The 27,760-nt window shown below is 39.9% G+C and overlaps 1 protein-coding gene across 9 annotated transcripts in view; it reads right to left on the bottom strand.

Annotated features, from left to right (window-relative positions):
* The window catches only part of LOC135214014 (putative divalent cation/proton antiporter TMEM165), a 47,520-nt gene extending 20,812 nt beyond the window's left edge, over window positions 1-26,708 (bottom strand). The window contains exons 1-5 of one of the 9 annotated variants that reach the window (XM_064248127.1): window positions 26,409-26,708; window positions 9,900-10,026; window positions 7,992-8,039; window positions 2,253-2,502; window positions 1,287-1,462 (exon numbers count right to left, since the gene is read on the bottom strand). In XM_064248127.1, coding sequence (XP_064104197.1) covers window positions 1,287-1,462; window positions 2,253-2,502; window positions 7,992-8,039; window positions 9,900-10,026; window positions 26,409-26,413 — 606 coding nt within the window. In that variant the 5' untranslated portion in view covers window positions 26,414-26,708. Of the gene's footprint in view, window positions 1-1,286; window positions 1,463-2,252; window positions 2,503-7,991; window positions 8,040-9,899; window positions 10,027-21,211; window positions 21,364-26,408 lie in introns of those variants that run through there. The other 8 variants (XM_064248119.1, XM_064248121.1, XM_064248125.1 and 5 more) reach the window with 8 other exon arrangements.
* Between the last annotated feature and the right edge of the window lie 1,052 nt (window positions 26,709-27,760).

Genomic DNA, 27,760 nt, shown 5'->3' with positions numbered 1-27,760 from the left:
GTACCAGGTAAATATGTAGTATTTCTAAAGCAGGGAAAAGAGGGGTGTATATATAATTAAAATAACCAAAATCAAAGTAACTATGAGAAACTCTTTGAACTTCATCAACTAAAAGCTTATATGTCAAAATCATACACAGTAACTGAGAAATTATACTTAACTAAGCCACACTCTTAAACAACCATGCTACATCAATGGGCCTGAGTTCTGAGAGATAATTAATCTCTTAGACAAAGTACAACAATGAATAATTGCTAATCCTGTCAAGCTCACGCAAAATTTCTCTCAAAAAGCCATTCTAGGTAAAAGAAATGGCCAAGAAATCAGTTTTAACATCAGCAAAAGATGACAAAAATTGTGTTAACTCTAACTGGGACTTTTATGAACTAAATCAAAATATAGTCCAGATAAAAAAAGGTTATAAATATTGCTTTAACAGAAATGACAGTGCAAATAATTCAACTCTGCATCCCAAGTGCAATTGAGACCACAGCAACTGCAATGAACAGTTCAATAACTTTTCTCCAAGATGTTCATGCACCACAGTGTGCTCTGTCTTCGAAACATTGTACATTTACCCTAAAAGTATTTGGTTAGTAACATCACTAGAACATTCATCGGTGTAGCTAACTTTCAAGACAGCTTTACTGCTGTTTTCAGTTCTTGGTTTTCTCAGAAAACTGAGATGAAAAATGAAAATAACTGCAGATTCCTTAAAACCTGTATTGGGGGGTTGGGGGAACAATAATGCTTAAAAGGTTCTTCACATCTTTTTACTTTTTCATCTGTTCACTTTGGTGTCTTTTTACTTGGCTGTCCAACTTCTTTAACATTACCCTCTTCACACAAGCCCAAAGTCTAAAATATTGACTCAGTATCCTGTCTAACAAATTATAAGAATAATAACAATAATAATAATAATCTAAAGAATCATGCTTCTTGGACGTCTTTACTGCAACTTGTAAGATGCTTCTGGGCAGGAAAAACAATTTACAAACTCTTATCTATATATAAACAGGAGCTACAAAATCAGAACATCAATAACAACAGTGAATACACTATGAAGGCATTTTCTATACCTTCAAGGGCTTGAAATAATGGAGAGATGGTTGTAAAAAAATTAAAACTACAAGCTTTTACTTGAAAAAAGCAAGAGATAGAGGGAGAAAGAGGCTCTACAGAATTTGTCTACAAAAATGCTACTGCTAAATGGTACCAAAATACTGCTACTGTAATACAACAATGCTAATTTGTTCCAAGAAGAGAAAAATAGTTTTGTTACTCACATCATCTTCTCTACGTCTCAGATCTGACTGAACCTCCTCAAATTCTTCCTGTCCTTCTTCAGGCTTCATGTTCCATCCCTCACGAAGCATCTTGAGGCCAAAGATGGCAAAAAGGACGCTCGAAGCATAGAAAGTATACACACGAGGGATCCACGTGATGACATAACCAAACATAGCTGCAAAAGATGAGTATAACCTATATTTTGACAGGCAAACTAAGAGATATGAAAAAATAGTAAAGTGGTTTGCACTTATTCCGCAGAATATGTACAACTAACATTAGAGAAATCTTTAGGAAAACATGATTAAATAAAAATGCAAGAGACTTGCATATGAATATTATTTACAAAACTGATTTAGACTGGCATTCCAATAGGTGTCTCCTGACATCTAACATCATTTCTACAAAAAATCATGTTTCACAAATACAAACCAGTGCCTTATATTACTTTATATTTTGGATCTTAATGGGGTAAACTCAAGCTAACAATTATGAACTGTGAGGATTGATAATGAGTGCGGCAAAGTATTCCACACTTATTTTGCTAATTGACATTTACGCAAATCTGAGTTGGGCACTTTCTCTACTTAAATTTGAGTTGAGCGCTTTTTCTACTTATCCAAAGGAAGAGCAAACACCGAACAAGATGGTTTGTATTTGCATACACATATGCCTATATTGAGTACGCTGTACAGATCATTTCCAGGAAACCAATATGATTGATGGGTTTGTATGAAAACAACTTTCATTTATGAAAACAACTTACATGTCATAATTAAATTTTCTTGCATGTAATATGGCAAGTCTTGCAATAAAAAATATAACAATTACACAGACTCTCAAGTCCACCTATTGAGGAATCTTGTACATACTACAGTTGCAGCTGACAAAACAAAAACAGATATCAATACATTTTTAGTTAACATACTACTATGTCTACTCACAGAGAAATTATCCAACCTTACCTGACAATACATGCATGATAGCTAGAGCAGTCATAGCCCCAGCAAAGACAGTTAATCTTGGGTGATTCATAGCCATGATAGCAGCTATGAAAAATGTTTTGTCACCTAGTTCGGTGACGATGATCATAGACAGTGCAGAAACAAATGCACTCGTGAAGCTAACTGCGGTTTCATCTTTCTTGTCGGAGTCACCTGACGACGCATTAGGAGCAAGGTCCCCTGGCACAGGAGGTCCATTTCCTGTATCATCCTGGAATTACATAAAGTGATGTTTCTCAGGTCAACTCATCAGGAAACAGAGCTAAATCAAATGAAAACTTCTACAGTATCAGAATATTCCTCTGAAAAACAAGGACAAAATGCAAACCACTGCAAACAGAATATCAATAGACACACGGAACACGATGTGCTCTCATCCAAATCAAGGGTGATCTGTGCGTGAATGAAGAGTAATACACATTGACTGACTTACATAACCAAAATATCTTTTCAATCTTCTTATCACATTTATCATCTCTGAACTTCCATCTTCATCTTTTGCATATTCTTTTTTAGAAAGAAGTTGCCTTTGATATTTAAAGTTTATGCCCTGTAAATGTAATTTTTTTAAATTTTTTGGTAAAAATGTGCACAAGGATATTGGTCTTCATGTAATGTAAATGTGAGGAATTGCACTTGCTTGAATTAAAATAGTATAAAACAGAAGTGCATTTATTCCAAAATTATGTGAATTATTCAGTGTTCATCTTCTTTCCAATGCAAAGCATTGGTTAGAATGACACACACTTGGAATTGTGCATCAGTGTATGAAAAGGTGAGACAAGCGGGAATATAATATACCTACACTAATTACAAACAAATGGGTCAATATTATTCATTCTTTCCAATCACAAGTTCATTAAGTAACAAGATTATAAATAGACTTTGTTTCATATATACAAGATCGGGTTTTATACTTATGATTAAACATTCAGTACACACAGAGCAACAAAATGCAGAACGACTATCTTCTTGCTCTAAAGTAGGAGGAATTACTGTTGGCTGATATGGCCCCACATAAAACGTGTGGGATACATCCAAAAAATTCAAGAGTTGAAAGGGTTGGTGTAAATCTGAGAGTTCTTACTGACAGGACTCTTGACAATGTAAAGAGAACATCGAAATTGAAGGTAGAAAAGAGGGAAAACTTGTGGAATGGTGGTAAAAGCATGGCCGAGTGCCTGATCAAGGAGCGTACAGTATGTCTGGAGGAGGGAAAGGTTCGAAACGAATGGGTGACAGGATGATTATTCTGGTGAATTTGGGGGAAAAGCAATGGAAGTGAATGTGAAAGCTATAAGACCATAGTCTAGAAAGGTATATGGTAGAATTTGGATTGAAATACAATGACTGGTATCAGAAAAAGGACTGATAAAGAAATTACTTTCATTTACAGAATGAAGAGGGTGTATGGATCAAGAACTCAATTTGAAACAGCTATGAGAGGGGTTTGCGAGTCAAGTCTCAAATGGACTTCAATGCCCACATTTAACATTATTACAAAATGAAAAAGGCCAGGATCCACAAGCAACAAACCTATGGGGCCATTTACTAAGAAATCTAGTGTCCATGTTTTGGAAATTCTATGGACAACTTAGCTTATGTGAGCTTCAATTTTAGTTTGATAAATTCTTAAAAGATCCAGAGAATCACTCTACGTGGGTTGAGGCCATGGTGATAGTACTCCTCATATACAGTAAAACAGTGGTCAAAACTTCAGTTCAAATGCTGGATTGTAGCCAGACAAATAAAGACAAAAGAAATCCTACAATGAGTGGGATATTGTACCAATGTGGTCCTGGTGTTACCAACCCTCAAACCTTCACTGCCAGTCATGGGCTAAGCATGTGTAAAATATCAGGATTTGTAATTCATGTAGAAACAAAGGATTTCAATATTTGTAATAATATCCTAATCTACAGGTCATTTTCCTAAGGGACACATATAGGATTGTAGAGTTATTAACTACAAGTTCAAGAAGGGTGCAAGGGGATATCCTAAAATTATTTATTTGACTGGAGGAACTTTACGTGTGCCAAGTTATACTGAATCAACACTACAGGTATTTTACTATAATGGTACTAAAGTAAATAAATCAGCCACATCATTCTATCAATAACACTGAAAAAAAAATGTGCTGCCACAGGCATCGGCAGGTAGTAAATAAAAGCTACTATATGAAGTGCACCATCTAGATTACATTTTCCTACTACGTATTTATTTGCTCCCTCAATAAAATCAGATATGCCATTGGAATTCTCTCCTAGTATCGTACAGGCCAAACAATCTTTAGAAAACTGCAGTCGTTCAACAAGAATCCACAAGGAATTCAGAGTAGTTTCCATTGTTCTGGAATATTACAAGATCTCATGGGAGAGCAGGTTTGGCAACTTCTAAATTTTCTAGCTACTACCAGGCAAACCCACACATAACAGCTGCTAAGTCTCCTTCATTACTTGACTACCACACACAACAGCTCCCACTACCTACACATAACAGCTGCCAAATCTCAGTTAATTAACAACCCACACAATACAGCTACCAGTGCCCTTAATTGCCCAACTACCCAGACATGACAGCTGCAAAGTCTCCTTAATTATTTAACTATCTGAATATCAAGAAAAACTCACTTTGCCAAATAACCTGCTTACTTTCATTTCCAGCTATGCCTACATATTTGCCCCATAACTTTACATGTATATGTGTTTAAGACTAAAATTCAACCTTTACAGGGCACCAACAGATATAAGTATACTATGCACACTATTTTTTCAAGTGCATTATTTTTCAAATACTTGAGTCCCATTACAATTAAGGGATCTATTAATTAATTAATAATGATCCTAACTGATTAAGACTGGGTTTATTTTACAATGGTTTCAGTAACATCAAAATTTCACTCAAACTGAAAAAATTTAATGCTTACGAAATTATGACATTTAGATCTTCATTAAACTTCAAATGACCCACACCTCCATATACCTATTTTACGAAAGGGTTCACAGTTTTTATGAAGAGAGGTAAAACGTAATAATCATAATACTAATCACACTGACAAACAGAACTCGAGTAGCTGTGTAAACATAATACCGTGGGTTATAAAATATGTTTTCACTTGTCCAAAGACTTCTTACATTTGGCAGTCAGTCCTTAGAGTTAAATTTTCGCTCAGTGGTTTGGTTATACAGTACTACCTAATGATAATACAATAACAACAATCACAGAGCTGGCTTCATCATTAACCACATGAAAATGCAGTACACAATCAGCTGCTGTTAATGGGATTTCTAACGTATAAAATATATATCCAAAAAAAGTCCATATGAATCTGCAATCAGTAACGAGAAGTATGTGTAAAAGGTGGTTCACCTTGTTAAGTCATAAAACAAATAATGTAAGCATTCCTAAAAGAGTCAAGAAAGTTTCTACTATGCTCTTAAAATTTTCTTTCTTCTCTAATGTCCAGGAATTACATCTGTTGTGGCCATACAAACAACACAACATGCAAATGAAACTTGTGTGGAGTATTTTGGTGCTCATCCATGCTAATTACAGCTTTGCAAAGGACCAAACAACTTAAGACACGGGTTCTTCATTCTTCTTTCCAAGAAGCCCAGAATTTACTCACTTCCAGTTAGGTCAATTCACAATGGATACAAAGCTAACTACACTAGCAAGATACCACAGCAATGCTTATGGTAAGTGCATTAACACTGGACAGTGTGCAATAAACGTCCTTGAGAAAAATTAGTCCTAGTTTTACTACAGCTGTCAAGATCAAAGCGAAATCAGTTGTTGTTCCAAGAAGGGAGAAAAAGTGCAGTTCTTGTACCAAAATGAAGAGAAGTGCTGATTTTGTATAAAATAAAATGGAGGACAAGAAGAATAACATTGTTTTAATAATATTTTAATGTAACTCAGTAGGATTTGTGATACCTCATTATTAGAATACCGTATTCAACATTCAATATACAGGTTGTTAATAACGTTTCATTCATTGGAGGGGGGGGAATGGGTGAGAATTATTATGTCTATCTGCTGAATAATCAGCATCCACTACTTCCTGATTCCCCTGCATCCTAACCTCAAAGATGGTCATAGGTGAATGTGGTTGGTCTCTAAGACATTGCTAACACGGCATTGACCTATCCCTTGCCTCTGTCACTCATGACTGACATCCAAGCCTATAATTTCAGCTTCCTCTTCCTTAGGGGTCACTTGTTCTTAGCAGATTTGACATTTCAGTTGATCTAAACGAACCTCAATTATTTTTTATACGTAATCACATGGTTTCAGACCAAGGGACCTTCATTTTGGAAAGTTAACTTTAATTTTTTGGCATTTTTCATGAACAATTCCCTTCATGAATTCTCTTATTCACTTGATTTCAAAAAATTAACTAAGGAATAATTTCCAGTTCATCTTAATTCTTATAATCAATGCTCCTGCCAATGTCAGAAGATATATTCATGGTCTTTTTTTTTTTTTACAACTAAAACACTGTACGTATATGGTATGTATACGTATATACTAAAAAGCATTCTTTCTCAAATTGTCAATAAGGTTCCATACCCAATTCTCTTTCATCTGTAAAGCATTTTGCACTTTCCTAATTTTACCTGTTCATGCAACAGCTTCAATTCCTTTGGCTATCACTTCTAAATAAGAGCTTTAGAAAGAACATTATAAAAATGGTTTAACTACAGTCAAGACAAGATTAAAATTTTTGTAAAATGAGAAAAATATACAGGACTACGGATGCTAAAGTTTAAAGACAAGATAAAAAATACTGAAAAGCTGAAAGACCAATGGAACTAGAAATAGTACCAGCTAAGCTAGAGAAAAGATACAATAATGTAAAAGCAGTTTTAACGATATTAAGCTGAGGACAGGTTTGATTAAAACAATAAAAACTTCCCTCAAAGGTACAAAACAGTGATTCAGTAACTACTATAGAGGGCAAGGTAGCACTTATGATCATAGAAAAAGGAAACCAGAACCAATAGTCGGCAAACAAAATATTTCATAATAAATCATCACACAAAAGAAAATAAAACGGAAAACTTTGCTTAAATAAAAAATATATGTTTCATACAATGACCTGTAGACAATTAAAGAGATGGAATGGCCAGAGCATTTATCTGCCACCAAATATGGGGAGTAAGATATCCCTTGAAGTGACCATCTTGGGCAGTCCCCTGACCAACAAACTTTGCTTAAATAAAAAATATGTTTCATACAATGACCTGTAGATAATTAAAGAGATGGAATGGCCAGAGCATTTATCTGCCACCAAATATGGGGAGTAAGATATCCCTTGAAGTGACCATCTTGGGCAGTCCCCTGACCAACAAATTGTACCTCCATGAGATAAAAAACTTTAATAAATTAAAAGCTCTATTTTTTGGCAAACAAAACAACTGGATAATACAGTGCAACTAAAAGGTTTTCCATTTTTCTCAAATCTTAGGAAACAAAAATGAAAAGAGTAAATAAAACAAATCCATAACTGACACAGGTTGTAAAAACTGAGTGCTGTAAATAGAGAATAAGAGGCATAGTTTATGGGCATACTCTAATATTATCACAAAAGGATGTGAGATGTGTCACAACTGGAGAGGAGAATTCATGCACAATGCCAAATGCTAAGAGTTCCTACATTTGTGCTGCCATGCAAGAGACAAAAACGAAGTGTAATACCTGGGTGATACTTTTGTTGACCGGAAGGGCTTGGTCCACCTTTGAACGCTAGGAAAAACAATGAACACTACCAGACTTCAGAGTCAGACAAGATATTGAAACACAGACATTTACAAATGGCAAAAGTGAACAGGATATTTTAGCAGAGTATCAACAATTTATCAGTATTTCAAAACATGTTGATACTGGATGAGCAACCAGCTGTAATCAACTGGATGAGAAAACCTACCTTCACCAAATTTCTAACACAAGAAATGCAGGGTCAATAACATGAATGACTTTTTCTCGTTGCGAGGCTAATCAAATTATTTCAATTTACGGTATATACATGATAATAACCATATTCCACTCTGCAGCATTGTAACAGGGAATACTTGAAAAAGCACATACACACATGCTAAGTAACCACAACACAGTTAATACAGCCACTTAATATTACGAACACTCCAGTAAAAATGGAGAGCATATTTCACTCCAAAATTGTTCCTTTTATAAGCCTATAGAAAAACACAATACGTAATTTCCACCAACAATCTCATCTCTCATAAAATGAAGCAATGTTAGCATGCTGTATGTCAGTTCCAAATGAAAGCTTTATGATTTTGAGTCACATTAATACCTAGAAATTGAATTTGATACAAAAAAAAACTTACCCAACATGATACCACAGATGCAAATGACAAGGAAAAACTACAATAAATCTGGAATTTTACAAGTTTCCAAAAATACAAACCAATATTTAAATGCAACAGTGGAAAACACATCACTTGTTCAGGCCTTAGCAATTTAAGGTGGTGAATTTAATTCAATAAGGTTCAGTAACTCAAGATATTACACAACATCAAGCTTTAGAGCAAAAATGAGGGTACAAGTTGGGCACTTACTTTGTCACTAAATGACAAGCAATAAAATCAAGGCAGGGCACCATACTTTCTCAACTTCAATTAACCTCACTAACATATACTAAGTAATGCCAGTAACAAAGTTCCTACAAGGTAATAGGAGATATTTTTTTTACTGAATTCTGACACTAACTTAGTAGAAACTTTGGGAGATTATTAAGCTTTTTGTCAACATAACAACAACTACTAAACAATCTCTCTCTCTCTCTCTCTCTCTCTCTCTCTCTCTCTCTCTCTCTCTCTCTCTCTCTCTCTCTCTCTCTCTCTCTCTCTCTCAGTAAACTTTTAAATTTCTAATAACTGCACTTTGGGTATTGTCTTGCTCAATATGATCATATTCCAGGTATCGGGATAATCAAATATCTGGCAGAGTAGTACTCAGTAATCAACACGAGTACCAAACACAAACTGACACACACACACACACACCACAAACAAAACATTTGAATCAAACAAAACATTTGAATTCATATTTTCATAAGAATGCATTAGTGTTGAATAAAAATGCATTTACTTTTCTCAATGTCAGTGCAGTAAATTGCAAGTATATAAGGAAGCTTTTTTCATATGATTCAAAAACCTCTTAGCAGAAAAAAACATGGAATGGGAGCACAAAAATAATGTAAAAAAAATATTTTTTCCATAAAGAACAGACTGTATCAAACCCCATCTACACTAATACACCTGGATAGCAATGCTTTCAAATACTATAAGCAGACTACGTATATACAGTACATAGTACAAAAATATATTGCATACCAATCCTTCTAGACCAACCTATCTACAATTTTACTGCACAATATACCCTCCTCGAGAGAACAAGCCTTCCAGCACTACATAAAAGAGCACACTATGAATAATATCATTTGAAAACACAAAGCTATACAGTAAAGAGCTATATCATTCCAGTCTGATGCATGGCCAACCACAATGAACAGGCAAAATGACATAACGAGACAGGGGGTTAGATATATGTACAGTATATATGGCAAAAGGAATTTCTTACCTCAAAATCCGGCTGTTCTCTTTTGACTACCGGTTCCACATCAATTGGCTGTATTTCTGCGATGACAATGCAAGCCAGGGTGGCTAGAGCCACCACCCATGACAGGCGCAACATTGTTGATGCGAATCTAAAAGAAATGCTATGTATAAGTATTAAGGCTCTCTTTTCTGTCATGGATACTGAAATTTTCAGAATATTCAGAATGAAATAAAACTAAACATCTTGCCATTCGTCCTTAAAATTATTTTCAGGGTTCCAAAAACAAAACGAAAGAATTTTATTTCTTTGCACAGTACATATCGATACTATTTGTAGAAAAGGAGATGGGACACACGTTATGTCAATCTTGGAAATTTTCACTTTCTATTTGGTCAATGTTTTCATTTTTACATACTTTTATCAGATATCACTAACATTGCACAGTATAAATGTGAAAATAACTTGTAAACAAGAAATTAATTATCAATTACAATTATTCACACATGAAAACTGTAACCTATGCATCCCCATTCCTGCTAAATTAACTCTGACCACAGAAAAAGACTAACGAAGCCAAGATACAGAATTTAAGATCATTGTAAGGAAGACGATAGAAAATCAGACTATAACAATCGAGTTCAAGGTTATAGAACAAATATATGTTTATTTTTACCAGAAATCAATAGCTTCTGGGTTAGGGTGAACCTCTCAATCAGCAGAAACTTTATTTACAGACCAAACAACTCAAATTTGGTCAAAACATAAAAATACACCACAAAAAATATAATTAGCACTTTCTTTACGTTACCTGATCAACCTATGCTAAGATGCAGTTTCATTCATGGCAAAAATCTTTAATTGCTCTCGAAATCTCTTTAACTTCGACTTACACAAGTGTGTCAATGGACCTTACATGAATACATTCTAACATAACCTGACTCTTACCTGGAAAATGGACCATACTTAATCTTGGCCATAAAAAGTGTCACTAGTACTTAAATAGATACCAGTACCTAACCTAGCCTTACCCTAATGAATCCTAAATGGCTAAGCCCTTATCTTTATCATGGCTAAACAGAATAAAGAGGTACTGCTTGAATAACAGAAATATCAGCTATCGTCATTGCTGTCTAGTAGCCATAAAACCATAACAAAATAAAAACCTCCAAAATAACAGAACAGGCATTAAAAGTTTGTATCATAACAGTAATGGTAGATCTAGGACACAACTCCGCGTCGGGTATTTCTTTGGAAATTACAGTTTCCGATAGTATTTGGGTTGCTTATTAAGAATTTACCGTTATTTTTGGGGGGTTGACTGTAATTAACGCCCAGGGATTAGTACTAAATACGGCAAAATACATTTGATGCAGTCTGTGCGGAATTATTGCCTAGAATTACAACAGTAACAATTAGATAATTAATAGTATTTGATAATCATTTAGCGAGTCTAAGAACGAGCTACATTAGGAGATGTGGTTTACTGGTAAAATTTTTTTACAAAAAAGTATAAATTAGTACAGAATAAGGTGTATATGAGCATTGTGCCCTGACCTACCCAGAACTTACCTTCCTAACCTGACTTAGGGTGCCATGCCCTACATGCTATCAGTAAAACAGTACGTACAGGCAGTCCCCGGGCTACGACAGGTTCGGCTTACGACGTTCCGAGGTTAAGGCGCTTTTCAATTATATTCATCAGAAATTATTTACAGGATTACGACGCATGTTTCAGGGTTATGACACCTACAACACTGATCTGGTAGATGAAATATGATGCCAAAAATGCAAAATAATTGATATTTGAAGTTTGTTAATATGAAAAATGCAATAAAAATGCAGTTTACATAGTTTTCAATGCACCTAAAGTATTAAAAGTAAGGATTTCTTAGGATTTTTGACAATGTTCCAGCTGACGACGCGTCTCAAGAACGGAACCCCCGTCGTAACCCGGGGGCTGCCTGTATTTCTTTGGAAATTACAGTTTCCTACAATGTTTATGCTAATTATGAAGACTACCGTTATTTTTTGGGGGCCAACTGTAATTCACCCCCAGGGACCACTGCTAAACACAGCGAAATACACTAGCCGCCCCAATCCCTAGTGGCTTTTGTATTTGGCAGGAATGTTCCTTCGCGGGACCATTCCTTGCAGTCCATGCAGAGTTAGTAGTGCCTAGAATTACCGTAAAACAGATTGGCGGGGGGGAGGGGGGAGGGGGGACTAAATTTAGGTGAAATTACCATCACTTACAACACCTGCCTCCCTCCCCGCTTTGTATAATACCCTCATTAACAATGTGTGTGTAGAGATCTTCCATACCTAGAAACACCCTGACGAATAATACTAGGTATATAGCTATAGCTAGGTAGGTAGCCTAAGTGTCCCAAGAACATAAGGAATATAGGTAGGCAGTCCCCGAGTTACGATGGGGGTTCCGTTCTTGAGACGCGTCGTAAGCCGAAAATCGTCGTAAGCCGGAACATTGTAAAAAATCCTAAGAAAAATGTTATTGTTATAATACAATTAAGTTTGTTCATACTTACCTGGCAGATATATATATAGCTGTATTTCTGACGTCCGACAGAATTTCAAAACTCGCGGCACACGTAGTGGGGCGGCCAGGTGGTAGTACCCATTCCCGCCGCTGGGAGGCGGATATCAGGAACCATTCCCATTTTCTATTCATATTTATTCATGACCCTTGTCTCCTGAGGGGAGGAGGGTGGGCACTCTAATTATATATATCTGCCAGGTAAGTATGAACAAACTTAATTGTATTATAACAATAACATTTTGTTCATGAAACTTACCTGTCAGATATATATATAGCTGAATCACACCTTCGGATGGTGGGTAGAGACAGACTAGGATTTTTTAGGAAACTTAAATTAAAATAAAAGATTAACTTATTGGTTCCTTACCTGATAGCAAAGTAGACTATGTGATTACTGTCACCTAAAGCCTGCTTATGCTTTATCAGAGTTGCCAGCCAGGTTTGGACCTGTAGTGCTGGTGCCCTCTGGATGCTCTGTCAACGGGGACGTGACCACAATGTGACAAGACCATCTAGCCAAACATATGGCAGTAACACAGCAACCGACCACCACCTGACCAACTAACCAAAAAACCCCTGACATTAACACTAAGGAATGGGAGATTTTCACAGAAGATCTCACCATCAACCAAAAACACAATAAACTAACCTAACTAAGCTAAGGGATAGGGAGAGAGCCACCTTCAGCCCCCAAAACTGTGTCTGCCAAAATGTAAGGTCCCAAAGAACTACAGTTCTCGTAAATCGTTCTCACATCCCGGAGGTAATGTGAGGCGAATACGGAATTGCTCCTCCAGAAGGTGCTATCAAGAATATCTCTGATAGACATATTCCTTTGGAAGGCAAGAGAAGTAGCTACGGCTCTGACCTCGTGAGCTTTCACTTTAGAGGCTCATATCAGTCTTCTGGCAAGATGAATGAGCCTCTTTAATGACGTCCCTCAAGAAGAAAGCAACAGCATTCTTCGACAACGGCAAATCTGGTCTCTTCACCGAGCACCAGAGATTACCTGAGGGACCTCTTATCTCTTTAGTCCTATTCACATAGAACTTGAGAGCCCTGACAGGGCACAGGGCTCTCTCTGGTTCTTGACCCACGAGACTCGATATTCCTTTGATTTCAAAGCTCTTTGGCCAAGGATTAGATGGGTTCTCGTTCTTAGCCAAGAAAGAAGGGTTCAACGAGCAGACAGCGCTGTCTCCCTTGAAACCCACTAGGCTACTGAACGCTTGGATTTCACTAACTCTCTTCGCCGTCGCCAGAGAAGCTAGGAAAAGCGTTTTTCTCGTTAAGTCCCTTAGAGAAGCTTCATGGAGAGGCTCAAAGGGACTTAGCATCAGATGTTTCAACACCACATCTAGATTCCATGAGGGCGGTCTTGCTTGTGGAATTTTGGTGGTTTCGAACGACCTTAAGAGATCGTGCAGATCCTTATTGTCGGAGAGGTCCATTCCTCTGTGGCGAAAAACGGCAGACAACATACTCCTATAACCCTTGATTGTAGGAACTGCCAATTTCTGCACATTTCTTAGATAGAGTAAGAAATCTGCTATCTGATTCACAGAGGTCGTGGAAGAGGAAATTCCTTCCTTCTTGCACCATGCCCTGAAGGAGGACCACTTAGACTGGTAGACAGCTCTTGAAGAGGCTCTTCGAGCATTAGCGATTGCTCTCGCAGCTGCCTTTGAAAAGCCTCTCGCTCTGGCCAACTTTTCGATAGTCTGAACGCAGTCAGAGCCAGAGCGGAGAGGTTTTGGTGAAACCTTTTGAAGTGAGGCTGTCTGAGTAGATCTCTCCTCCAGGGCAACGTTCTTGGGAAGTCCACAAGGAACGTCATGACCTCTGTGAACACTCTCTTGCTGGCCACATTGGGGCAATCAGAATCAACCTTGTCCCTTCTGAAGCTGCGAACTTCCTCATTACGTCCCCCATGATCTTGAATGGGGGAAAGGCGTAAAGATCCAGGTCTGTCCAGTTCCAGAGCAACGCGTCCACTGCAATTGCCCCTGGGTCCAGAACCGGGGAGCAATACAGAGGAAGCCTCTTCGTCCTTGATGTAGCGAACAGGTCTACTAGAGGACGTCCCCACAATCTCCATAATTGTTGACAGACTTCCTGGTGCAAGGTCCATTCTGTTGGTAGAATCTGATTTCGGCGGCTGAGAAGGTCCGCCCTGACATTCTGAACCCCTGCCACGAATCTTGTCAGGATCTTGATGCGCCTTGCGTCTGCCCATAGCAGAACTTCCTTCGCCAGGAGAAAAAGGGATCTGGAGCGAGTTCCTCCCTGATTCTTTAGATACACAAGGGCTGTGGTACTGTCTGAGTTGACTTGAACAACCTTGCTTGACAGTTTTTCTTCGAAGAACTGCAGCGACAGGAATATCGCTGCCAGTTCCTTTACATTGATGTGCCAGGCTACCTGTTCCCCTCTCCAGGAGCCTGACACTTCCTCCCCCCCTCCCCCTAGTGTTGCTCCCCAACCGGAAATGGAAGCGTCTGAGAACAACACTAGGTCGGGGCTCAGAAGATTTAAGGAGAAGCCCTCTCGTAACTTCTGAGGGTCGAGCCACCATCTTAATTGGACTTTTACCTTGTTGGAGATCCTTAGGATCGCATTCAGGTCCTCTTTCGACGTCCATTCTTCCGCAAGGAAAAATTGAAGAGGCCTGAGGTGCAGTCTTCCCAGCGAGACAAACTTTTCTAGCGAGGAAATGGTGCCCAGCAGACTCATCCACTCCCTCACCGAACAAGCTTCTCTCTCTAGGAAGGCTGCGACTTTCTCTAACCCCAGTCGCTGACGTTCCTGGGATGGAAACGCCCGAAAAGCCACTGAATCCATCTGAATCCCCAGATACACGATGGACTGTGTCGGGGTCAGATGCGACTTTTCGGAGTTGACCAAAAGACCCAGAGACTTTGCTAGGGCTAACGTAAACTGAAGGTCCTTCAGACACTTCTGCCTCGACGACGCTCTGATCAGCCAATCGTCGAGGTAGAGGGATATCCTGATTCCTGACGAATGGAGCCACTTCGCTACATTCCTCATAATCATTGTGAAAACCATCGGGGCCGTGCTGAGACCGAAACAAAGGGCTCTGAACTGCCAAACCCTGTTGTCCAAGAAAAATCTCAGGTACTTCCTTGAAAGAGGGTGGACTGGGACGTGGAAGTACGCGTCCTGCAGGTCCAGAGACACCATCCAGTCGCCAGGTCTCAAGGCTCCCAGCACCGACTGAGGCGTCTCCATTTTGAACTTGATCTTTTCTACATAAAGATTGAGCCTGCTCACATCCAGGACCGGGCGCCAACCTGACGACTGCTTCGGCACTAGGAAAATCCTGTTGTAGAAGCCCGGTGACTCTAGGTCCAAGACTTGTTCCACCGCTCTTTTTTCGACCATCTGGTCTAACAGATCGAAAAGAACACTTTTCTTCTCTCCCTGATAAGATGGCGAGAGGTCTCTGGGAGTTGATGTTAAAGGAGGAGGATGTAAAAAGGGGATCTTGTACTCCCGCTCTACTATCTTGAGGGTCCAAGGATCCGCCCCTCTCTGCCTCCAAGCCTCCGCAAAGAATTCCAGTCTGGCCCCGACTGGCGTCTGAAGGACGAGATCTTCATTTGCTGGTTTTGGGTTTGAATGAAGCTCTTCCTCTCGAAAACCCTCTCCCTCGAGGAGCTGCTCTCGAGGGGGGTGCCCCGCGAAAGGGTTTGACTTTCTTCGGGGGTTTGCTGAATGTCGAAGTGGAAGGAGCTGCTGGACGTCTTGAAGACTGAACCAAGAGGTCCTGGGTCGCCTTTTCTTGCAAACTCTGTGCAAGATCCTTTACCATAGCCTGGGGGAAGAGATGGTCCGAAAGAGGCGCAAAGAGCAATTCCGCTTTCTGAGCGGGAGATACCGACTTAGCGGTAAAATTGCAAAGCAGTGCTCTTTTCTTCAGGAAGGCAGTTCCAAAATGAGAAACTAGCTCCTCCGAACCATCCCTGACGGCCTTGTCCATACATGACAACACGCTGGACAGCTCCCCCAGACTGAGAGAATCAGGACTCCTAGACTGAAGGTCTAAAACTCCCAGACACCAATCTAGGAAATTAAAAACATTAAGGGTACGAAGCAGTCCCTTCAAGTGGTGGTCAGTCTCCACCGGAGTCCAGGACACCTTAGCAGACGATAAGAGAGACCTCCTCTGAGCGTCCACTAAACTGGAGAAGTCACCCAGAGCGGACGAAGGAACCTTTATCTCCCACATCCTCCTTGGTCTCATACCAAACTCCTCCTTTCCCGGCGAGTCTAGAGGGTGGATGGGCGAAAGTGGTCTTGCCCTGATCCTTCCTTCTGGACATAAAGTCTTGAAGCTTCTTAAACGCCCTCTTGGTCGACAGCGATGTCTTCATTTCGACGAATTCAGGGGTCTTAACGGTCTTGGAAGACGAAAGTTGAGAGGGAGGAGACCTAGGGGCTGCCGGCTGGAACTTCTCCCCGAAGGCTGAACGTAACAGCCTAACAAGAACCTTGTAGTCCGAGACAGCTGAAGCTACCGGCTGTTCTTCTTCGACGGAACTCCCTGGACTACTAAGTTCCCCTTCCTCCCTAAGAGGAACTGGAGAACGCCCATCAGGAGAGGGAGTACGTCCAGCAGTCTCAATCCTGAACAATGACTTCCGTTGGTTGGAAGTATCCGCTACAGGTACGGAATCGGCCTTACGTCGATCTTTAGAGGTACGGACATCTTGCGAAAGAGGAGCGTCTTTAGAAGCAACGTGAACTGTCTTAACAGAAACGTCTCTACGAGAGGAAGCGCGAGCTTCCTGACGAGAGGCGCCAAAAGCGTCCTGCTTAGCCAAGCGAGCGTCCTGCTTTGCGTCCTGCTTCGCTCGAAAAGCGTCCTGCTTCATACGGCGAGCGTCCTGCGGAGCGTCCTCAAAGGCGTCCTGTCTATAACTCGAAGCGTCCTGCTTTGAACGCCGAGCGTCCTGCCGAGCGTCCTCAAAAGTGTCTTGAAGAGAGCGCAAAGCGTCCTGTCTAGAACGCCGAGCGTCCTGCCGAGCGTCCTCAACCGCTACCTGCCGAGAGCGCAAAGCGTCCTGCTTCGAACGCCGAGCGTCCTGACGAGCGTCCTCTCCTGAGAGAGTAAAAGATCTGCTAGGAGAACGAGAACGTTGACGATCCGGAGGAGGAGAGAGAGACGAGCGAGACGAGAGAGAATGAGGCTGCTTCGTCCTCTTGACGGGCAGCCGAACGTCCTTCCTACGCTTAGGCTCGACTGCTGCTGGGCGAGTCCTCTGAGCCATCAGCGACGTAATCTGGTCCTGAAGGGACACTAGGATATCCTTCGTAGGTGACGAAGGAGCAAAAGAAGGGGCAGGACTGAGCCTGCGAGAAGGCGAGGGGACGCCTCCTTCCTTCTAGCAGGTACAGCTATCTGCCTCTCAGGTGAACACGCCTGTGCGTGGAAACTAACGTCCTCTTCGGTAGAAAGCCTTCCTCTCTTCTGCGGAGGAAAGGCGTCATAAGCGTCCTCTGACGAAAGAGGAGACATAGGACGTGAAGCGTCCTCAAAGCGAAAGGTCCTTTTCAACGGCACGCGAGTCTCTCCGAGCGCTCCACCCTTGCGCGGGGAGGACGCTTCGGAGGACGAAAAGCATCTTTCAGGACACGCGCTCGTGCGCGCTCCCTTGGCAGCCTGGGATTTAGCAACAAGGCCTGCCGAAGGGACGCCAGATCGGTGGGGAGCCCCCGTAACCCTCTTGCGGCTTTCGACATACCCACTCCCTGAGTCCTGGGAGTCCGATAGAGGTCTAGGCCTAGAGGCATTATGGGGCCGATCTGACGCCCCCTCCACAACACTAGGGGTTCACTAACACAAACTTTCACAGGGCCGGTTTCTAGGGCCAATACTTTAGATTCGAGAGCACGAATAGACTCCAGAATCAGAGAAAGGGTGTTACCTTCTCCAGACACAGCACTGGGGCCCGAAGGCAACAAAACAGGATTAGGTTGAGCAAAATCTACTGGTGTTAGAGGAGGAGAAATGTTACTATCCTTACCTTTAGTAGAACTGCCCTTGGAGGAAGACCTCCTGACTCTATCGCGCTCCAATTTACGTCGATAGGTCTCATACATCTTCCATTTATCATCATCCAAATCCTTACATTCATTGCACCGATCATCAACCACGCAAACATGCCCCCTGCAATCCATACAAACTGTGTGAGGATCAACTGAAGGTTTAAGAAGCCTCACCTTACATTCACTCCTCACACACACTCTGAAACTTCCAGTACTTGATCCAGACATCATGTACCCAGAAAAGCCAATCCAAAATAAAAAACCAATCCACTATTACGCGTGCCAATCCAACAATCCAGAAGTCGATACCAAAAGTCAATCCAGATAATATTAAGCGAGATAATAAAAAAATCCTAGACGGAGGTACTGTAAACAGTTGTTTGCAGCACCGGCGACAGAAAAAATATGAATAGAAAATGGGAATGGTTCCTGATATCCGCCTCCCAGCGGCGGGAATGGGTACTACCACCTGGCCGCCCCACTACGTGTGCCGCGAGTTTTGAAATTCTGTCGGACGTCAGAAATACAGCTATATATATATCTGACAGGTAAGTTTCATGAACAAACCTTACTTTTGATGCTTTTGGTGCACTGAAAACTATGTAAACTGCATTCTTATTGCATTTTTCATCAAAAAGAAACCTTCAAATGATTATTTTGCATTTTTGGTGTCATATTTCATCTGCCAGATGAGTGTTGTAGGCATCGTAAGCCTGGAAATAATGACTGATGAATATAATTGAGAAGCACCTTAACCTCGGAACGTCGTAACCCGGGACTGCCTGTATATACCTATTATGGTAAATTTTTAGGCACAGGATATTGGTACGGCAGCCGCATACTGATCGCGATAGATATTGGTACAGCTGTGAATTGAGCATGCATCAACTACAGACTTCCTGCCGTACAAATAACATGGTGTTTTGGGGTACGTCAGATTCTGTCAGTGGTGCCGTATTGCGATCTTGACTTGCTGTAGGTACAGCAGTTAGCCATATCATTTACCAGTTTGCTAATCAAACAGCAGTTGCCGTACACTGTTGATAAGAGTTATAGATACGGTACTAGATCAGCGACAGTAGTAGGTAATTATAGTAGAACTGAATTGTTTCACTGAACATGTTCAATTCAAAATGTCAAAGTGAAGCACCATACTGTCATCACCAAATTACCAAAACATTTTGACAGTAAATGATAATATAAAAAATTACAATAATACTTAGACGTAGATTTTGATTATATACATGAAAAATAAAACTAAACTAATCTATCTGTGTACTTCAAAATTTAATCTTTTTGAATCTCCTCTGAACCGTGTAATAATACATCAGTTTCCGCCGAAAACCAGATGTTTTCAGGTTTGAACAAGCTGAAAAATCCAATATTTGTCTACGAAGAGTCAAACTCAGAAATTGTAATCGGTAGGTCACAAACAATCGAATCGGCCCTGATAAGAGCTCCGAAGAGGAGATTCAAAAAAGATCTGAAGTACACAGAAATCGTGCCATGCTGTATTCATGGTGGTAAGGAAAACTACTGAAGTCGATCCTCTGGTAAACGGCCTAATCAATCATAAGTAATCATCCAAATCAGATCTATATCATAGGGTAAAAAACCACATGGTACAGGGGTGGACCATGTACGATCAATGTGTACAACCCCAAGAAAAGTACATTATAACGCGTCCTGACACCGGAGTAGAGGTCTTTAGTTCCGTTTCTCACCAACAACAAGTCGCGTCTGATGCCCATCTCCGATGTCAGGACGCGCTATAATGTACTTTTTTTGGGGTTGTACACATTGATCGTACATGGCCCACCCCTGTACCATGCAGTTTTTTACCCTAACAGCATGTTACCCATATTGGACGCACTGCTGACTGCTGCACTACTTTACTAGCCAGGCCTCAAATCTTTGAATCTTCTCTTGGGAGCTCTTCTCAGGGCTGATTCGATCATTTGTGACCTACAGATATACAATTTCTGGAAGTTTGACTCTTCACAGACGTCTATTACCGTTTTTCAGGTCGTTGAAACCTAAAAACATCAGTTTTTCGGCGAAAACTGAGTTATCATTACACGATTAACGTTGCTCAATCGCCATTTCCTTGCTGTCACTGACATGCGCCTGAGGCGGTAAACAAGGGTTCGCGCATGCGCAATTCACAGCCGTACCAATATCTATCGTGATCAGGATACAGCTGCCGTACCAATATCCAGTTCGAAATTTTTAGCATCCTACTGGTTGGCCCGGTGCCAAAATAGGTTAAGCGAATATGGGACAAAGTATCCATAATGTCTATAGCCCAGGGATTACGCATCCCTAATCATACCAGGCCAATATGGGGTTAGGTTACGTAGCCATTAGGTTAGAGTCCATACTACCTAGCGTAACGGCAGACTAGCCTATTTACAATGAATAACTAGGCTACCTAAGTATGATGAATCATTAATAACCACCTGACTAACCAAAACCACACATTTAACAATTTCTTTTAAAAGAAACGCCGTAAATTCAACAAACAACCGGAGACTGGTGACCTAAATAAGGTCATGATCCACACGAGACCTGGCAATGTTGACCTAAAGCCCAGGACAGGCCAATTTAACAGCAGCCCCTGACGCTATTTAACGCTCTCTTATTATACAATAGGTTTAAATCGCTCTCTGGTCATTCCGAACGCTGGATTAAGAAAGGGAATCGATACCTGCGGTCAAATGGCGGCTATATTTCTCGCGTACGAGGTTTCGGAGACTCCCTTGGTAAACAGCAGCAGCAGCAGCAGCTTCTTCCTTTGACGTGTTGACAATCGAGGCAGTCAGCTGGGGGCTGAAGTCTGCTAATTCATAAGGAACTAAAACATACACGAGGAAAGCGACGCGAAATTCATCCTCCCTATGAATTATAAAGGAGTTCGGTGCCTTATAGAGTATTCGGTACTGTATTAAAGAGGATCGAAAGTCTTTGGTACTCGATTTTATTTCGTCTATAGTGTTGATGTCTTCGGCATGCTACGTAAGCAAGGCACCGATGCTGGACGTTTCGTACCAGAAAAACGTCTTTCGGCCAATTTCGAAACGATTTTGCGAATGCAATCGGTGGATGACGTTGACACAAAACTCTTCGGCAGTATCGAAATGCTCAATATCATACATTTATATATATAAGATAAATATTAATATATATATATATATATATAATATATTATATATATATATATATCTATATATATATATATATATATATATATATATATATTATTAGATATAAAATAATTAATATATATACGATAAAGATTACAACTTGTGCCTTGTGCTCCTCTTCGGTTCAAGAAAGGAAAAACGTGACAAAGAAGTATACCTGTACACGACACATCTAAACTTTTCATCGTGATTATTTTGTATGGCACTGAAATGAAATTCTTACTTGCTATACTGAACTAGACTTTGAAACTGTAGCTGAATCGTGGCAGTTAAATCATTTATGCCATTTGTACGCAATTTCATTAATATTCTGTCTTTTCTGTACAAAATTGTTTAAGAAAATGGGCCTAATTGTCATTCAGTGTTTCGAATTGGTCCACGTGAAGAATCATTGTTCTTTGTCATTCTGCGATGATCATTTCACCATATAATACTATTCGCTATTCTTAATGCTTGCTTGCAATGTAGCCCTTCCCTGGAATAGTTATTTTTCATTATTAATCGTATAATTTAGTCAAGAAATGTTGTCTTTCATGATATCATAATGATAAAACGTTACTAATATAGTATATAATGAACACGAGTTCAAAATCGCGTCTTCCTCCTTATACCGATTTCAGCCATTGGAAATTCGTAGAAGTTTCCTTTATATTGTGTAATAGCCGAGTCTGACAATTAGACTAACACGTCCTTCTTTTTTCATGACCCGAAAAACATGCCATAAGCTGCTTTGCCAGTGTATATAACATCACTGTTTGCAATTTTCCTCTTATGCCGTATAAGCATAATAATAACAAGATTCCTCGGTCAATGCTTAGAGCCTAGTCCCATAGTTGCGAGGTGTTGAGAGAGAGAGAGAGAGAGAGAGAGAGAGAGAGAGAGAGAGAGAGAATCTGCCGATTGCAGCATCTCGATAACATGAAGACAATTGTGCTTTATTTAATCTATTATCAAATTACTCACGATTCTCCATTGCAAGTCAGTTATTTGAATAAATAAATTCATATGTCTACTTCTAAATGAATTATTGAACCAATTACTATGTCTAAATTCACTGGTACTTAATCCAAGGGGACAAGGGGCGAAGAATAATCACCAATCACTGCTGCTACAGATATCAAACAGATTTTATTTTCAACTTTTTAAAAGAGCTGTCTACTTTGGGTCAATGTACGCGCTTTCAATGCACCTAGAGGTGCGAATCGCCTAGGGTTCGGCAACCTGCCGTGACGTTTCTCCCGAGACGTTTCTTTTGAATCTTTTAGAAATTAGTTTATATAAATCATGAAAAATTCAATCCAGATGATGATAATTAATATTATGGGTGTACTAAACTATCTAATAGTTAAAAATAATATTGTTAATTAAACACTCAACAGCTCGGGAGGTGGGGGGGCATACGCGTGGGTGGAAGCAGCGCAGAGAACGTATCCAAAAAATGTTTCGGCCGTAGAAGGAAAAAAACTGATTAGCATTATCAAGGACTTCTCGTTTGTATTACAATAACGCAAGAATTATTATTATTATGATTATTATTTTGGCTGAAAAATATGACAAAAGTTTTTGAAGGCCAAGTCTGATTCTCCATTGGGTTGCATTCTGTGATCGTTTATTGAAAATCTATAATGTCTTACGTGACAAAATTCACATACACGAGAAACCCACAAGACTTTAAGAGAGAGAGAGAGAGAGAGAGAGAGAGAGAGAGAGAGAGAGAGAGAGAGAGAGAGAGAGAGAGAGAGGCAATACCATTACAGTTATCCATTAGGGCCTTTGAAGGCTAAATTATTTAGACTTAATCTAAGTACATGGAAACTTTCTATATCGTTAGAAAATGAAAAAGAAAAAAAAATACATAAAAATACAAATACGAGATATATGAGAGAGAAATCACTTCAGTTTAAGCCTAGATCACAGTGAGTCCTGTGAGTTTAAGGCAATTCTTTTTGTCAATTGTATTTTAAATCATCAGCGCTCGTACTTGAGGGGAGTAACTTTGCTTGCTCTCTCTCTCTCTCTCTCTCTCTCTCTCTCTCTCTCCTCTCTCTCTCTCTTCCCTCTCCTCTCTCCTCTCTCTCTTCTCTCTCTCTCCTCTCCTTCTCTATATATAATATATATAATAATATCTATATATATATATATATTATATATATATATATATATATCTATGATATAAACGTATATATATGTATGAATATATTTTTCAAGGTGTAGGCTAGTATATTAACATTTCTACGTTTTTTGTTTAGGGCATATTCTGCCCTAACATCGATTTGTTTTTGATTAATTACCATATTTATCATTAATAAACGTTAATTCTGTGTTAATATCAATTTTCTCACGCGAATTTATACAGTTCACAAAAAAAAGTTTTTTTTTCTTGTATTAGTGGTCAAAATGGGTTATCACGATACGAGTCTGAGATGTGTTTTGCTTTACCCGGAAATCGAACTCGTGGCCTTCTGCCAAGCAAGCAAGCAAGCAAGAAGAAGAAGAAGAAGATGATGATGATGATGAAGAGATTGGGGGGGGGGGGGGGTGGGGGGGGGGTTTTTGGGGGGGGGTGGGGGGGGGGGCAATCTTTCGCTATCGTCCGATCACCTTCGTTTTTCTCTCTCTCGTCGTAATCTGTCATTGCCACCGAATCATAATTCACAACAGATCACATTTGAAAACTTCATTGATGCACCAGTTCGACCTTGTAACCCAATAAAAAGGCGGTATAACATGAGTCATTGGGTTAATATTGGGTAACTGAATGACGCAGCGCGATGCTCTTCTATTATTATTATTATTCTTGCTTGCTAATAATGACCGCCGAGAGCAGACCACTCGAAGCCTCGAGATTAAGAAGAAGAAGAAGAAGAAAATAGTCACACTGTACTGTCCGTGACTCTCATTTTGTCTGATCTAGGAAGAAGAAGAATGAGGGTGGGTCGTTAATTGTTAGAATTTTTTTCTTTTGTTTTAGTTCACTTAGAAATAAACCAGCTGGAGGAAAACGATGATTAAAATTCCAGTGGTTTATTTGAAAACAAATCTTCGAAATAAATCGTCACATTGTTATGAAGGAGGAGGAAGGAATAACTAGGACTTAGGCCAAATGCAAAGCGCTGGGACCTATGACGTCATTCAGCATTGAAAGCAAAATTGAGAGTAAAGGAGGTTTGAAAGGCGTAACAGAAGGAAAATCTCACAGCAGCTGCACATTGAAACAATTGTTAGGAGAGGGTGGAAAGAACGATGGAAGACAGAGAATATGAACGGAGGTACAGCAAAAGAAATGAAAGGGGTTGCAGCTAAAGAAAAAAGAAAAACAAACGAAGCAGATCGATGTTTTTCTGGAACAAACAAATAGACCTATAGTGGCGAACAAGATGATTAAAATTCCGCTGGTTTGTTTAGTTAAATGTCTGAGAATTAAGCTATCTTATTTTGTTAAGACACGCACAGTCTCTATCGAAACAGACAAGCCATTCTATTCGTAACATAGCTTTCTAAACGGTTTATTTCCAAATTTCATTCCTATAGATGATTTACAAATGAGCTAGTATTTAGACAACATATCAGACTGCCATCTAGTACCATAATACCAATGTGTATTCATGCACGCGGAACCTGTTTATTTCTAGTTCCCTATACTACACAGTTGAAACAACTGACTGTTCCTATAACAACATCAACTCGACGTCGTGGAGACTTCAAATCTGAAAACTGATGCAAGGCTGTACTCAAGAGAATACCCCACAGATTAAGATTCTCGTCACTCCATTGACTGGTGACGACTGCAATTGTTTGCATCGACAGATAGTATTCGTCCCGCGAGTTAAAAACACTTGGCTAGAATACGGCGAAAGCATTATCTTGGTTGGACACAAGCAGCGTTGTGCATATAGTCGCTTCAAATGCACAAACACAAACACACGCTCAAAGCAACTGCATGAGCATGCACGATCGTCCATCAAATATCATAGTACTAGGTCAAGAACGACCATTTATTCTTGGGCATAGACTAATTGATCGTCACATGATTATAGTTTTTCTTAGGTAAAAACAACCGTACATTAAATATCATAGCACTAGGTCAAGAACGACCATTTATTCTTGGTCATAGACTAATTAATTGTGATGATAGTTTTCCTTGGGTAAAAACGACGTGAGTCTCTTTTCAGACGCCATGATCGTCTCTTAAAAGTCCAAGTTCCCAGTTCCTCCCCTCAGAATCTAAGATTCTTAGACTAATCTCACCGCTATAAATAGTGCGCTTTAATACAACCCTATGTAGTCGCCATTTGAATATACATTATGAGATATAAGACTTAGGGCAAATAGGCTTTTCAGCAAACAAGACCAAGTGTTGGTACAAGGTCAGCTGAATTAATAATTGAATAACAATGAAATGATTGTCGGCTCTACAGAGTCCAGCGAGAATGCGGTTGAAGTCCTGTTACCCATAGAATAATAATGTCCATATTGTTAAGAATCTGAAGAGAGAGAGAGAGAGAGAGAGAGAGAGAGAGAGAGAGAGAGAGAGAGAGAGAGATCACTGCATTGCAACGAACATCGACGGTAACATCTGACAAGAGAGAAGCGAAGTTTATCGACACCAGACACGTCCCATTATTAGTACCAGTCTGCCAGGAACACTTGTAACTAACTATCACTGCACGATGTTACGTTTTTTCGCAACGCTATACTTACGACATTGAAAAGACGACCTGCAACGATCTCTAACAGTCGTCCTAAATCCACGGGCCCTGACCAGACACGAAGGGAGAAGTTAGGGCGACTGCTGAAGAACATGGCTCGGTGGCCCCAGCCGTCACCTAAACGTTGTGAAGAAGAAGAAGGAGAGGAGGAGGAGAAGTGGAATAGATTACTCCCAAGGTCAAGACGGCCAACCAGAGAATGGGAAGAACGGCTTGCTTTGATTAAACCTTCCTAGTGGACGGGACAAGACAGTTTCTGAAACTGTCCAAGCAGTTAGAACCAGTTCCTGACTGAGCTGTCGTGGCCTCACTGACACAAAGCGTTTACTAGATTCTGTGACGCAGACGCTGATGATGACGTTAAAGTTCTAAAAATAAGACAAGATTAACCGTGCGACTGCATTTCAGGAGCTTTTTTATTACAGATTCGAATAGATGATGCAAACTTCCTACAGGATTATCGGAGAACAAGTAAACATGTCTCTGTAGCGATAAATGTGCACCCAAGAGGAAAGATCTTTTGATAAGGACGATGTGTCATGGGAAAATGTTGCCATCGGGGACGTAAATATAATTGAACTTTAGGAAAATTTGTAACGTTGCGTTTTTTTTGAAGGGATAATTAAATGGACGACCTGTTATTCCAATCAATATTATATGTAGATACGCCCACATTTTTCTTATCTTCAATTAAACATAACGAAATGAGAGAGAAAACACGAAGTAATACATTTTCCTGTAAAGTTTCTACTCTTGGAGGTCGGTCATTGTTTTTGCCTGAGAAGACTGTGAGATGAAGCAATTGCTTCAAGTGAAGGTTTACAGGAAAAACAACAGTCTTTCAAAACAAAGGAATGCTATATCAGACGATGGCATTGTTCATGATTAAATTTAATAAAACTCGTAGCTCTCAATAGCTTCAAGTTATATAATTTCACCTCTGACCTTCGTGTTATATTTCATGATTCCATAGTTTAATTATTTTCAAGAAACCTATTGGCCGATTTTAATTTTTTTTATCATGATATAGATAAAAAAAATGGCAATAAAATGGTAAAGGCAATATATAGAAAGCAAGCAGGATTCAAAATATCCTTTCGTATCATTAGAACCGCTGTAATGTGAAGCAAAATTCTTCAGGTTTCTTACCCCTAACGACTTCCCCTGGGACCTAGTCTCAGGGTAGAATGACTTTGGACCACCCATCTCAGCTCAGATCATCTACGTGATGTATTACACGTCTTTCCTCTTGTGACATACGAACAAGCAAACAAACAACACCTGACTCACCTATAAGAACAATACTCAGTGCTGGCTTACCAACTCCGCTAGGTCTAAAACTTC

This window comes from Macrobrachium nipponense, chromosome 43 (assembly GCF_015104395.2).
Source record: "Macrobrachium nipponense isolate FS-2020 chromosome 43, ASM1510439v2, whole genome shotgun sequence".
Lineage (NCBI taxonomy): Eukaryota > Metazoa > Arthropoda > Malacostraca > Decapoda > Palaemonidae > Macrobrachium > Macrobrachium nipponense.
Note: the sequence above shows the minus strand (reverse complement) of the source record. Positions and strands in the feature narration are given on the sequence as shown.